The following is a 15,402-nucleotide window of genomic DNA, read 5'->3' as shown; positions in this document are numbered from 1 at the left end:
ATGCTATGTTTATTAGCCTGTATGGTTCAGACTGCTGCTGGTCCCCAAACCTGCTGTGATACTGCCATGCCATAGTGCAGCATGGACTTACCTTCTGAAAGACTAATAAAATCCTGTTGGGATTTTATTTGAAATGCTTGTCAATTCCTACCTAATTTTTCCAGAGACAAAACTCCAAACCCACACTAAATAATTCAAGTTCATGAAGACTGGTGATGAGGGAGTGCATACATCCTCTCTGCTTAATATTTGTATCTAATTCTAGTTCTGTATTGTACTTTTTGCTCTTTTCAAACACTTGCATGAATTTGTTGCATGAATAAGTGAACACAAAGAAGTACAAAAGGAATTTGAGAAGTTGAGAGATGTTGAACAAACCGACTGCAGAAGGGGAATGAAGCTGCTCTCTAATCCACAGCGTCAAAAACTTCAGCGTTCCCTATGCAATATGCTGGCTTGTAAACATTCATTTAATATTAAAACAAGGGAAAAAACATGTGCTGGAATGGATTAAAACCACACATTATTCTCAGATAGACCAGATTGTCTTTAAGACTGAGAGTAACTCCAGAATTTGTCAAAGTATATATCCAGTTAAGACAATTGCTTTCAAACTGCATTAACTACAACTCATAGAAGGGGGAAAACAGTATCAGCCGTTGGCACAATTCAGCTATTATCTGGAAAGAAATAAGATCCAAATTTTAAACAGAAGTTGCATAGACAGGCGAACCTTAATAACAACTTAGAACATTCAAGTCATATGAGTATTTCTATTAACATGTCCCATAACATCTTACCATATTAGGCAGAGCTCTGACTTATTTCCACTGAAATCAGTACAAACTTTGCTTTTGGCTTAAGCAGGAACCAAGCATGAATTTTGCAACATTTCTTGAAGAGAACACCTCATGGCTAGGTTCTGGTCTCCTAGACGCATGCACAAGTGCTGCTCTTGGCAGAGAAAGTGTATACATGACATTGATGTATTTTAGCAAAATATTTAAAAACTGTCTTTTCCAGCAACTCAGTCAAAACTGCCTCTTTCAAAAGGTACAGTAGGCTACAGTTACCTGGAAGAGATTTGTAAACAAGCACACAGGTGTACTGTACCTTCAGTGTGGACATCAGGCAGAGTATCAGTGATATGTTGCACTACAGCTGATCGCCTGTACACCATATGGATTCTTCCTTTTTCCTCTTCCATTTGTTTTCCTCTTTCCAAAGGCTCAATGAAGTATTCATCCTCATCAGTTCTTATCATACCAGCCTGGTAAGGAAGAGAGAAATCACACAAATACATAAGCTGAGAGCCTAATGGCCTTGCCTGTGGCTTTAAAAACAAATATCAACAGAGGTGAAGCATAAAACACTCAGCATATTTCTGTATTATAAGTATCAAATTACCAGTGGGTTTCCTTTCTGCAGACTTCCAGCCAGAGGCAATATCCTCTGCATTCTAAGGATGTCCATCTGGCTGAGACCAGCATTCAAAGATAATAAGAGGAAATCTTGTATACATATGGATGCATTATCCCACCAAAAAAAACAACCAACACCGAAGTCATACAGGAGTTTATCACTTATATGTTATACACAGCTAATTTGTAATCTGTGTATTATATGCTGAACACTATGTACTGCAATGTCCTGCAAATCCTTAACTCATACACATATTCTGAATCCCTCACAGCTCAGGCTTTTCCTTTTACTTAATTAAAACCAGCAGATGTCATACGGTTTCCTACTTAAGCACTCATGGCTCCATCCTCTAACTACATAGCCACTGATGATTCTTCAGAACATTATCTCTTTCATCTGTAGAAGCTGTGGAATGGGTTCAGAGGGAAGGTAGATTCATTCTGATGACTGCCACAATTAAACTTGGCTGCAGTCACACCTGCCTCAGTCTGGTTCAAGGGGAAAGAGATTTGAACTCAGGAGGGAAAATTTCTCTGCTTGCACTTGCATATAAATCACAGTAAATACTGGTAAAGGAAATCTGGCAACACACGTGAGGAAACAGTCACTTAGGAAATCCTTAGAAAAGGCTCTAGATTCTGAAACTACCCTTAAAGGCAGCAGCACGATATTGTTCCTTCTGGCACAACCAGTAAAAGCAGGAACATGACACAGAATGAAAACCAGGTATGGAATAATCGAAGGTGTCAGAACACACCAATGGGATACGTATTTTGATGAATCTGCAAGCTCTTCTCAAAGGCATTAATATACAAAACATGAACACGTACATAAAATGTAGCAGAAAAAACAATGGCAAGCATTTCAGAGCTGCCCCAGTGAGGCTCCGGGATTGCCATGACTGACTGATTTGCCTAATGACTCTTCGGGCAAATGGACAGAAAAGCAAGCGTGCATCCCAAAATCCAAATGAATGAGGCAATCCCAACAGTTACACAAACTGCTCTAGGGGCTTCTCCAGCCTGAATGCCATCTACTACAGCTCTGAATGCCATCATACTTATTTATGACACGGCTACACTGATTTTATTTTGCAATAAACAGAGATTACCATAGCTCAAACTTAGATAATTTATCACATACAATTAGAATCACAAATGTCTTTGGCGAAGTATAAGAATGAATGTTTTAATCAAAATATCCAAAATGGCACAAAGAGTATTGCACCACAAGCTTTCCTTGCTCCATGAGTTTTCTTACATCTACGTATATATTTCTTCAATTTTTGTTTTCTTCAAATATTTTCTTCAATGTTTCTTCATATTTTACTTAAACTGCATACATCTAACTACCACATTTTTCCTGTATTTTCATTACAGAAGCAGCAATAGCAAGTGAAATTTTTGGCAGGAATAAATTAGGTTGACATCACAAATCAGTTTTTCATGTAGCCAGTACACATAATTAGACTGGGAATTAACAAATGCCCTTTGCTGTTAATGGCTTATTTGCTTGCCATCTTCCTAAGCAGAAGGAGCAGAAATAAGTTTTGGACGTATAATTGCTGTGTAAGACCTTAACTTGGAAAAAAAAAATAATTGTAAAACAAATAACAAAAAATGACACCAAAAAAAGCCTTCTATGAAGCTATTGCCTATGAGTTATGAGTTTAAAGTAGTTCTATCCAAAGTCAGAGCTTAGCACAGAAGCGAAGCCTTGGCTCCAGTTCCCAGCTTTAATGTGTATGCCTCTTCTTGTATGTGCTAAATGTGCAAAGAGAGAGCCCACAATTATATTTTTGAGAATGGGTGTGCCTTCCTGTGAAAGGAATATAAGAATAATCTGCAAGTATCAAGTACAGTTTCCATTTTTACAGCTCTCCATAAAACACTCTGACAGACCTAACACATTCCACCCCCCTTAAGCTGCAACTCATTATCTGCTCCTCCAAAGACTCCTCCTAACTTCATAGATACCAATAATCCTGTTGTATTAATGAGACAAAAACATTAGCTATTTTACAAGTCTAATTACTAATTAAGAAGAGCTATACCCATTTCACATAATCATGCTAAACTAATCGCTGCAATGCACACTGACTTTTATTTTTATTTTTTAACAGTTGTTAGGGATGATTATTTATGCAGACATAAAGCACATCTCTACCTTTGGTTCAGTTTTATGCAAGCAGGTAACTCCACTAAGTTCAGTGGATTGGAACAGTTTTGAGGAGGTTCAGGCAGGTAACCAGGAATAAACGTGACACAAACTCTCTGCAGCATTTACAAACGGAGTCCATAGGCTGGAGTTCAGGCTGCTCGTCAGCAACGTGGGTCTCCTAGAGAACGATGACCCCCATGGATCCAGTGTAAGACCAATGACCTGACCCCTAGTACAGCTCACAACCTCCCCCTGGCACAGCAGAGAAGCTAATTAAAAGTACAGAGTCAAATGGCTCACACAGACTGAAGGTGGCCCGCACAGACCATTTACCACATGCCACAGTGTGCCTTTTGGAAAAACAGTGCTCCCCACAGTCCCATGAGAGAAAGGAGGATTTACAGCAGAGACCACGCAATGTCGTTTTGTAGTCAAAGGGCCAAACCTAAAGGGCTGATGAAGGAAAAATGAATGCGGATTAAAGCCAGAAGAAGGAGTATCTGTTACATTGATATGAACACAATCGGAGCTTTTTCAGCATTGCATCTCACTGACTTTCTTCCTCACCCTTTCCGCACTCTTCATTCAGCCTTGTTTCACTCTGCTTCATCTGTATGTTTGGTGTTCTCTCACCTGTGTGAAGGTTCAATAAATTTTTCACATAGTTTCAAGTATGTAATTTGCCCACTTCTGAAATACTCATCTATACTGCCTGCTGCAGAAAAAAAAAACCACAAATATTAACATGCTCTAGCACTGAATACATAGGACTTAAAATTACTAGAATGGTCTTGTGTTTCAAAGCATATTCCAAGACACATTTTTATAAATAACCTTTATTTTATTTTTGTCCCTTTCATTGGAAAAAGAAATGTAGAATCAACAGGAACACTTCAGGTCCATTTTAACAGCCTATACTCAAGTGTGAATGCAAAATCCAGCTTTCTTTCCATTGTGTTTTTTTTCTTCTCTCCTACATTTTCTTCAATAAAAAGAGCTTGGAGTTTTCCAAATGAATGCAGAGAGAGGATATACGCAGGTGTTACATTTCCAAGTGAATCTTCACTGTAAACTCTACTGTCAACACAGCATTTTCTTCCTGACCAGCCAGATAAGCAAGCAGGTGTTTTGAGCACATATTTTTAAAGACTCACTTGGAGGAAAGACTGCAGTGGATTTTCAAGAAAGAAGTATGTAGTGGAATTTTTTTTTTCCACAAAAGCACATTTATGGAGCAATACAGGAAAGCAGAGTCTGAAATCCTGGAATGCTATTAATTTTAGTACTTTTTTTTACAAATTAATAACATCCAAAGTTTCCACCAACGGAAAGATGCAGTTTGAAATCCGTGCTTCTGTGTTTATCAAGAACTGCCCTCATTTTCCTTGAAAGGTGCAAGAACACAACAAAACCACTGACAGCCAAAAGAAGCCTTTGTGGCACTGTGACTGAGAAGGCCCAGAATAAACCTGCCCGTTCTCAGCACTATTCCCACCTTGACTGAGACTCAAGGGAAGTGTATTAATTTCTCAGCTTTCCTACAGATGCACTTCTCCCATTTTTAAAAGGGCAGCAAATGTCCCTCAGTGAAATGTACCATAGGGGAAACATCCTGAAGCTCTTGTTAAACACCTTCTCCACACCCACCTCACTGCACAGTATCCATAATTTTGTCTTCAAATGATTTGTGACCATCATCCCATGTCATCCCTGCAATTTTTCCTGCCCTCCCTGGTCCAGAAGTAGCAATGCAGAGAGAACTGAGGGAAAGCCTTTCTGTCAAATTAAACAGATGCAGGAGCTGATCCTGTCTGATAACTGGGAGCAAGGTCAAATGTAGTGTGGCACAGGCAGCCCACCTATGAGGACTTCCCAGAGCCAGCAAACCATGTACTCATACTGGATAATCCACTGACAAATCTGGAAAACTGTTTTTTTTTTTTTCCAAATGCAAAAAGATACAGACAACAATAATAAAGGAATTACGAATGATACAAAGCCTTGAGAAAATAGCTTACAAGGGCAGGTTAAATAAGGAATCCCTTACTGAGCCAAAGTCAACAGTATTTAAGGGGGAACATGATTCTGTATAAATATGCATAGGGCATTAGCTGAAAGCAGGGAGGGGGAAAGAAATATTTATTTGGAGGAATACAACAGAGAGCTGCAGAGTGGTCCTTAAGAATGGACACATTTAACTTCAGTATTTGAGTAAACATTATGGGTGGGATTTTCAAAAGTATTTTAAGAAGTTAAATGCCCCATTTCTAGTGGTTTGCAATGGGGGCATGTCACTGAATTCTCAGGTGTGTTTTGAAAAGCTCACCCTCAAATGGCAGAAAGTGAAAGCACTTGTTTAGCAAGGCAGCAGTTACAGCCATTATCAAATCAAGTGCTGCTAATACCTGACACTGAATGCTACCCTAGGGTAGGAAATGCTTTGGGTTGTTGCAATCTACAGTGCATTTATTTTACAAAATAAAACTAAGATGAAATATCCCCATCCTAAGATGGGGAAGTTAGTTAATGCTCTCACCTCTTGATGCCAGTCTCCACTGCCCATCTCTCTGTGAGTTCTGGTAGTTTTTTTTGTTTTTGTCCTCTCTTACAATGAACAAACTGTTGCCTCAAAAATGAAAGCTACAATTTCTCACGCTAATTCCTTTACAAAGCACTGATTTGCACCACTACCCATGAAAAAAGCTTGACAACGGTTGAGTTTCTGAAGTGCGAAGGCCTCTAACTACAGTACCCATCAGTAATATCTCACTGCTCCTACCTACAGCTCAGCCTGCATTGGCAGTCCCCATCTCACACTGACGTCTGCAAGCTTTCACTGGCAGGGGGTTGCCTTCAAGTGCTACAGCACTTAGCATGGCAGCACACTTGACCCATCAGTAGATGCTGATCTACAGCAAACACATTTCAAGCACACCATCAACAGAAACAACTGAAAAGATCACGGAATCTTTAATGGGAACAACCAGTCAGATGGGAATCAGAATGATTCAAGCAGTCCATGTTTACAATGGATCCAGGTATGCATACTATATATTACCAACATCCATTAGATCTTACAGAACCACTAAAGCTGGAAAAGATCTCTAAGATCACCTGATCCAACCACCAGTGTATTCCCACCATGCCCACTAACCAACGTCCCTCAGTGCCACATCTGCATGGTCCATGAACACCTCCAGAGACAGTGACTGCACCACCCTCCTGGGCTGCCTGTGCCACTGCATCACCACTTTCTGAGAATAATTTTTTCTTAATACCCAATCTGAGCCTCTGCTGGTGTAACTTTAAGGCCATTCCCTCTCATTCTATTGCTAGTTACCTGTTTCAGCATGTACAGCTTTGGTGCTAAAGAAATTGCAAGTACAGAGCATTTGGTGTGGTATGCATGTGAACAAAGGCAGATGAGAACAAGGAGTCAAGCTCTGGGACAACCAAGAATCAATTCACAGATTTTTATTTTTATTATTTTAAATCACATACCACAGCAGTCACTGTGGGCTCTGAAAGAAAGAGGAAAAAAAGCAAGACAGTGTGGTGACACCTCCCCAGGGCACTTTCCTGGCTCCAGCTTAGGAGCTTTGTAAGCAAGAGCCCAGACTGGTGCAATACCCTGTGCTGCAGAAAACGAGTGTTTCCCTGGTAGCAGCAGGGCCAACTCAACCACAGCTATGCACTGCTGGCTTGCATGCATGCTCATTCAAGCTTCATTTCCTTAGAGAGGCCACACCACTTAATCTAACCAGCAAGGATTACTTATGGGAGCAGGGTGACTGCAACCGTGCTGCTCATCCAGTAGTCCTTCAAAAAAACACCAGTATATCAATCACTAAGAGAAAAGCATGAACAGTGACTTCAGTGACTAAGTGTCACACAAACCCCTCCTGGGAAAGAGTTCACTTTCCTATTTTTCTCTGCGCATCCCAGCTAATGCTGCTCAGTAACTGGCTACTGGCTGCATTTTCATCAAGCAGCACTCACTGAGACAGCTGACTCCTGAAGGACATTAAACCAGTAAGCTTTAGCTTTCCATCAGAAGGGCTAAAAGCTAGAAGAAGGAGAAAGAAACCCACAAACAGGGGATATGAAAGTGTATTAAGGGAGAAGCCCTCCATTTTTCAGCTTGGACTGTAAAGGTTCAGGATGTGCTTCCCAACACGGTTTGTAAACAAGTGACTACTTGAAACTAAAGACAGTAAGATAGAGATCTTTACTCTACCATTGATGATGTCTCCTGTATGCCAGCAGCTTTACTTTCATGCTCAGGGAATTCTATGCTGTTCATTTTCTCAAATATCTCAATATCTCAAAGAATTCATATTTTTAAGTAGAATGACACTGAATTATAGCGAAATTCAAAGAGATTTAAGGTAGTATTTCCACTGACTTTATAGATATGATGATCGTTTTCAGAAAAGAATGCTTTCCTTCCCATGTTTTACTATCAACTTCATCTACGTATGCATTTACCTTCACAATATTTGATTTCAGCTGGTATCTCCATTTTGAAAACCCTAGAGTTGAATGCATTTCATTAGGTCATAATTAATCTACCACTGAGAAGCTAATACACCAATTAAGTTCTTTTGATGCCTCTTGTGCCCTTGTACTACATGGAAAGAATTTTTAAAATGTTGTTGTGATACTCAGGGGAACAGAGGCATTAATTAGCAGCTACTTCTCCTAAGCCAGCTTTAAACAGTGAGAGAAGCGAACATGTAAGACTGCCTTAAGCATATCGGAAATGCAATACCAAAGAATTTGCCAATTGTGACATGGCTGCTCCCACATCAGTGTGGCACACATAGCAGTGAACTATAAAGAGCGCAGCGCTATTGGCAAACTGGTTCCGAAGGCTACTTGCATCAGGTTCCTCTCTTGCCCCTTCCTTATCTATGTGTATATATATATATGTATATATACATATACACACAAATTTAGGTGACAAAGAAAAGATCACATTCTAAAATGTTCCTTTCAATAATAAGCATTCCTCACACCAAACCTGCTCTCTATGCTCCATTCAGGCTTCTCTAATCAACTCTTTCATTTTCAGTCTTGTTCCAGACTTAAAACCCATCACTTCCTTTCTTTTTTTGTTTTTTAAATTTGTCTTTTCTCTGTTTCCAAACTAGCAACTAACATCATCATGTAAGTACTTTTCTGGCAGTTAATTGGGATTACATCTTTAATGAAAGCTTTTTACAAACACAGGACAAACAGCACTGCATTGCATGAGATACATCAGGCCTGGTGGGTTTGAGTTAGCTCTGGAGACCAGGATGCAAATACTTGTTCCATGTTGCACTCAGTGCTTAAAATGGATAAACATCAAATGGCACTCTCTTCTGACAATATTGAGTATACAAATACATGACAATCCATGCTTACTAGCTTTGTACGAGCTCACACTCTTAGATTAAATGCCTTGTCTGCTTTCAATTGCTTTTATGAAGACAATACACTGAAGAGAGTGAAGAGGGAGATAAAGTCCCTCGTGGAATCCTAAAATCAAATGTTTGCCTATTTGATGTAGCTTTCTTGCAACTAACCATTATATAGGCTTTTAGCAAAATGGTAACTGCTCCAGCTGAATACACATTTCAGACTTACTTTATCTGTACCCAAGGCATAAAATTTTGCACTGACTCTAAAAGAGTCAGTCATCCAATATATAATTGATTACACTGCACCATGAGGGGATACATGATCGATAGAGCTTCACTTCATTCTCCTACATAAGAACATAAGAATCTTTGTTCATATTACAGGCATCTTTTATCTGGATGATTACATTCATCTGTAATACAAAGAACAATTAAGAAATACCACATCTTTAGTGCGAAGATTTCAAAGAGGAGACATTAAAAGCTTACAAAACTGAAATTTAACATCATACTTAAGGCTCTGCTTTCATCTTCAAATAAGAGTGGGTTGCCAATAACAGAAGAAGCAGATTAAAAAGCAGGCTGAAATTGCTGAGCCAAAAGAAGCTGCCTTAATGAACTCAGACTGCAGTAACAGTCCTTGGTGAGAAACTCACAGACTACATGGAGAAAGATGAGCAATAGCCACAGGGATCTGAGGAAGCAAAACCCAACTTTGCCCTGGAAGAAAGTTTCAACTTTAGACCATTCAGTAGCTTTACATGTGTAAATACAGAGCAGTAAGAACAAGCAATGCAGCTGGATTCTACCTAGGAAGTGAAAATGAGAAGATGGTAGTAGCTTTCACCACAGCACCTGTGCAAGCTGCCATCTGTTAAAGAGTCAGGATAGTTATTTTCCAGCCCAAAGACAGCTAAGAACTGTGCAAAAGGGGAAAACTTCCTGCACAATAAGGCACTCCTGTTCTAGGGGAGAGACCACGCTCAGGAGGGTGACTGATTAGAAGAACAAGATCTATATTCTATGGCTGCAATCCAGTAGAGAGGACATGGGGAAACACATTGACAGGTTTTGTCTGTAAAATTTATGGTAAGATCTCTGGAGACCGGAGCCCACATCTGTTCAGATCAATTGTCATCTGAGCAGGAGCGAAGGGACTACAGAGGCAAGGTCAGAGAACTACAACCAAATACTTACAGGTTTGTGAAAATACATACTTCACTGTTCTATGAGCCTGTGTGACAGCTATTTAGGCTTGCAGCTTGTCCTCAAAGAGCTGATAAGCCTGTTTAGAAAGCAGTTCCTCCATCATCCTGACATCTGTCCTTCATAACAAGGAAGGACACTCTTCTTTCACATGACAAAGTCACCTCCTCTCAGTCAAGCTGCCAGTCAGTGCTGCATATCAGCCCTCCTGCCTCACCTTCATGTCTGTAATCTCCAAAAACTGACTTCTCACATATCTTACTGAATTAGAGAGAAAGAAATATGATACCACCTAAAGCAAATCAGAGAATGAGTAAGGGCAATTAACAACACATTGTTCAGGCTTGCAAAAATGCAAAAATCTTTTCCACTCCCCCTGGAGATTTCCCCAAACCTTTCAGTTTTTTCTTCCATTCTTCAAAGCACTTGATGGTGGTAGAAGAGAGAGAAGATGAGCACCATTCTGTTGAAGGAGTGCCAACAGTAGTCTTATATAACGAATATGACACAACTTTGAGCCATGAATTATTTGGCTCTTAACAAAATCTCTTAACGCATTCTCCACAGGTGATAAGTTAAATGAGAAACTTGTTTGAGCCAACCTGGGTTGTTTCAGCTTGCATCATCATTTATTTCACCTTCCACCAACACCGATGAAGAGAGAATCACAGCGCAAGGACCCAGTACGCGTGGAACTAAATGAAAATCGAACCAACACAAAGCTGCTGCCTCCCAGAAAATGCTTTCTTCTGTCCACACATCAATAAAATTACAAAATGTGGGCTCTCTCCCCACCCCTTTTATTTCTCTCTTTTTCCCGGTTGGACAATCGCAGGTGGCTGACAGCTCTATCCTGCCACTAACTAAATAGAAGCCCTATTGAAAAGCATCAAGAGCTCTGTGTTCCCTCAATTTAATATCCCAGCACCAGCCAAGCAGACACTGCATCCTGCCAAGACAAACATATGGGACTTGGCAAAAGGGGAGGGGGACAGTTTCTGGAGACAGCCCTCCAGTCTAAACTTCTTAAGGAGTCGATATAAACATGCTTTTATAAAAAAGGTGCTGCCTCGTCTAAAAACACAGATTCAGTGCAAAAACACTACTACCTTTCACCATCTCTGTTAGTTTAAGGTGTGTTCAGTTCAATGACTGTGCAAAACCTGCGTCACAGCTACCTGCTGCTCGCTTTTTTAATCCAAAGATGAAAACTTTTTGGAGCCACACTGAACACTGGTTGTTTTATTGAAAGAAAAATAAAAGCAAAGAAGGATGCTTTGCCTGCAGCACACTTTGCTTTGCCTGCCTCCACCAAAACAGAGTTACAGTAGGTGGAAATTGATTATAAGCTTCCTACATGTGTCACTCCAAGGTTATGCCTTCAGTGCACTATTACACCTCATGCCACACAGCAGCCATACTTTGTCAACAATCAACTGATCCTCCAGGTTCTTCTTTAAAAACGTTTATGCAAGGTAAGAAGAGTGGCATATTCTATGACTTCTGAAGCTGAATCCTTCACTCTATGATGCCCCATTTCAGTTCATAACTGCTATTTTCCAGAATTTTTTCATGCACTGTAAAAACATCTATTCTGGTGTATTTTTGAGCTTCTGCTGTAGATAGGCACAACTTCAAATATCGGGCAAAGCAGCAAAGCTGCAAGCTTGAGCAATGAACCCTTTGCTCAGGCACATCATGTATACCCCTTGATCTGCAGACAGAGACCCATATGCCCAGGCTTGGAAACAGGCTGGTGAAGATCAAATTTTGAAAGGCTGAAGGAGACAAATGCAAAGAGGTACAACTGTTCAAGTGAATTGACTTGCTTCCCCTGGCTTTTTTCACTGGACATGATTCTTGATTCCTGCATGGAAGCAGGAACAGAGACAGAATGCTGGCAGCATTGATGGCTGGCCTTAGCATTTCTGCAAGGGACCCTTCTATCTGCTTGGCCTATAGTGCCAAGGCCATGCAGTATTGAACACAGAATAGAATTTCTTCTCAGAAAGAGTGGTGAGGAATTGGAACAGGTCTCCTAGGAAGATTGTAGAGTCACAATCCCCAGAGGTATTCAAGACGGGGAGATGTGGCACTGAGAGAAATGGCTAGTGGGCACAGTGGGGATGGAATGGATTTGGACTAGATGCTCTTAATGGTCTTTTCCAAACTTAGTGATCCTATGACAGGCCAAGCAGCTTCTGACAACAGCAGAGGGAAAGAGTAGCTTGCAGTAGGTGCTGCAGTATCAGCAGATCACTCCTGATCAGTTTTTGACAGGGTTACTCAGAGAAGTGATTTAACTGAGCATTTGCAGTCTGGAAAGCAAGCACAAAAAATATCCAATCTATTAAACACAGTGGGGCACAACATTAAATCTTGATGGAATAGCTACATGTCACTGACATACACAATCAAATCTTGACACCTGTAGGAAAAAGGCATCGCATTTTAGCAAAGAACACATTATACAAACAAAATGGTAATTAGAAACAGGAGTAAACAAAATACATTCTCTCCCTAAAGAGGACTGACAAGTAGAAGCACATTCGTCTAGCCCCACAGCTTCATTTATTAAGCTACAGAAGCTCATGTATCACTGATACTAAAGTATGTTCATCATCTTTTAACCAGGCATGACAATCTCTGGTAGAATGCTTACAGATACACTTCTGACAGCATAGCTGCGTTTTCCTGCTAGATAAAAGACTTCATAATCTCTTTTTTCCCTTTCCTTCCCTGAGCATCATTTTGTAGTCACTGCGCATAGCAGTGCTCCATACCAAACAAAAATCATTAGCTCAGCCATCCTCCTAATACCCTCAAAGTACATGTCATAAAATCTCAGTTCAATGAGACTTCTTTGGATAGCTGGAGTCAAGTAACTTAATAGATACATAGAAGTCTCATTTCTTAAATACAAAACACATCTGGCAAACTAAGCTAGAGTTCACTTTCTGTTTATGATATTAGGATCTCCCTAATGCTTATCTACGTTTTTCTTGATTCTTTTTTCTCTAGTTATTGCTTGCTTAGATAAACATAGTTTCTAATCAAAATAAAAGAAAGTGAAAGCAATCAAATAGCACACATTTGATTCCATTTATGGTATTTCTGAGTAATTTAGACTCACTGATCCCTACTACCACACTGCATGGAGGACAGCTGCTAGGCTGTCCCAGCCCCAGAAGGACCACAATTCCTCACTACCACGGAGCGCGTGGAGTTTGTCCTTGAGAAAGATGGTATCAGCAGGAACAGCCTTCCACTGTTGAGCAGACTTCAAAAAATAAAACTGCCAAAAAATGAAACGGAAAAGCAAAGACCTGGGCCATGCAACAGGCAGCTGGAGAGAGGCAAAAGCCTTGAGGATGGGCAGTGCACAGTGATACACAGCTTCACTCTTCCATGCTGATCAAACAGGTCTTTCCATCACTTGTTTGTGCAGCTGACAAATCAAGACTGTGATGACACCAGTACTAGTACATTCCCTACCATATGAAGGTGTTAGCAGAGGAAAACACACACAGAAGGAACTGTTGAACGTGGGAGAGGTAGCACCACAACTTGGGAAGTGTCCAAGCCTGGTGATGGCACAGGCTGTTCCTGGGACCCACAATGGGTGGCACAGTGCTCAGGCTGCCACCTGTGTTCTGCTCCTCCATCACAAGTGATCCAGATCCCTGTCGAGGCCTGTCTCTCAGGGCTGGCAGGAGAGGGGGGAAGCCGTCCAAAAGGACATACTTCTCTTGCTGCACATCTTCTGCATGTTAAAGTATTTATGGCCTCGACATACTTGGCATATAAAAAAATACTACGCATTAGAAGAATGCTGGAAAAAAGCAATATGGCAATAACCTGCACATTTTGAGAAACAGATGTTATTGATACAATTGCTGGGCGCCTACAGAGGGAGAGAGGAGGGCTGCACATGAAATTCCTTTTCCACCACAGATGGACCTCCAATCCCCACAGACCCCTCCAGAGCTTCCTGGGCTCCAGGAAGACACATGGCCTCGCGGCTTCGAGGCAGAACACTCGCACTTGTTAGCTTCCTCAGCACCAACAGCCTTTGAGCTGTTTCTAGTGTAGGAAGCTGGAGTGCAGTGGTTGATTTTTCCTCTCTAGAAGATTAATTTGATAAAAAAAAATCAATGTTAAAGCAAGTCTTATCTGTTGTAGAACTCCTTGCAATACATTTCATAGTAAAGCAAGAGCTCCTGAATTGTTTTGCTCTTATTTCTTGAAGGCTGTTAAGCACAGACAGCAAAGAGAAGCATAAACCTTTTCTTATTAAAGAAGCTCCTAGAGTAAGATAGCATATATTTAAAAATATTAAAGAGTTTTGAATTGAAATATTAAAACAGCTCATGCTGCTCAGGTTTCACAACCAGTTGAATTATTCAGCCGATCATTCAACATCAGATTTTCAAAAGCAAAAAAGCCTCTGCAGCTATAGGGAAAAATGTTACTTGTTTGACAGAATACCAGGATGAAAGCTCAGAAACACGATGAAAACTTAGGAATGTTTAATATCCTCTTCCAAACTACAGACGCAAGTTAAGAATAAGAAGCTAAGACACACTCTTACTGAAATGTCAATTGTCAAACTGACCAGAAACAGTACACTTGTTTCCTCAACTACAGTTCTTTCTGTGGTTAATAAACTGATTTAAATGAAAAGCATGTTTGCATTTAAAACTTTTCTGGAACACTGCATTATCTGAATAATGTAAACCTTTTAAGAGCAGTAATTAGACACAATCCTGTGAAAAATAACACAGACAAAAGCCATGCACAACTAATCATTTTGCAACATAGAAAGGTAAAAGCTATGAACACAAGAAAGAGATCTTGATCTCTGAATGGTCCATTAATATAGCAAAGAAAAGACAGAGGATGGAGAATTACACTATATGAACTTGGATCAGAACCACAAAGATCTCTTGTATCTGTTTTTAACAGTTAGATTCTTATTAAGTGCCACAATCAACCAAGAACATAACGAAAACTGGTTGAGATCAAGCCACCCTTAAAAGCACGGTGCCATTTGGAGTCCTTGGCTGGTAATGAGCTGTAGATTTACAATAAACAGGACACAAGGCGGGGTAGTAAAAATGACTCAAAGCTGCCACAGACTTCTGTCTGTAACCACACTGAAAATGTACAGGACTTAAAACTGCTCTTGCATGTTACTGTCTGCATCCCG

At 40.3% G+C, this 15,402-nt stretch overlaps 1 protein-coding gene across 3 annotated transcripts in view; it reads right to left on the bottom strand.

Annotated features, from left to right (window-relative positions):
* ADAMTS3 (ADAM metallopeptidase with thrombospondin type 1 motif 3) overlaps positions 1 to 15,402 on the bottom strand; it is a 141,877-nt gene that overhangs the window by 87,381 nt on the left and 39,094 nt on the right. For all 3 annotated transcript variants that reach the window (XM_052683185.1, XM_052683186.1, XM_052683184.1), the window contains one exon: positions 1,114 to 1,270. In XM_052683185.1, coding sequence (XP_052539145.1) covers positions 1,114 to 1,270 — 157 coding nt within the window. The remainder of the gene's footprint in view (positions 1 to 1,113; positions 1,271 to 15,402) is intronic.

The sequence above is a fragment of the Tympanuchus pallidicinctus genome, unplaced genomic scaffold (genome assembly GCF_026119805.1).
Source record: "Tympanuchus pallidicinctus isolate F22 unplaced genomic scaffold, pur_lepc_1.0 scaffold2, whole genome shotgun sequence".
In the NCBI taxonomy this organism is placed as follows: domain Eukaryota; kingdom Metazoa; phylum Chordata; class Aves; order Galliformes; family Phasianidae; genus Tympanuchus; species Tympanuchus pallidicinctus.
The sequence above is the reverse complement of the archived record's forward strand: the minus strand, read 5'-3'. Positions and strand labels throughout refer to the sequence as shown.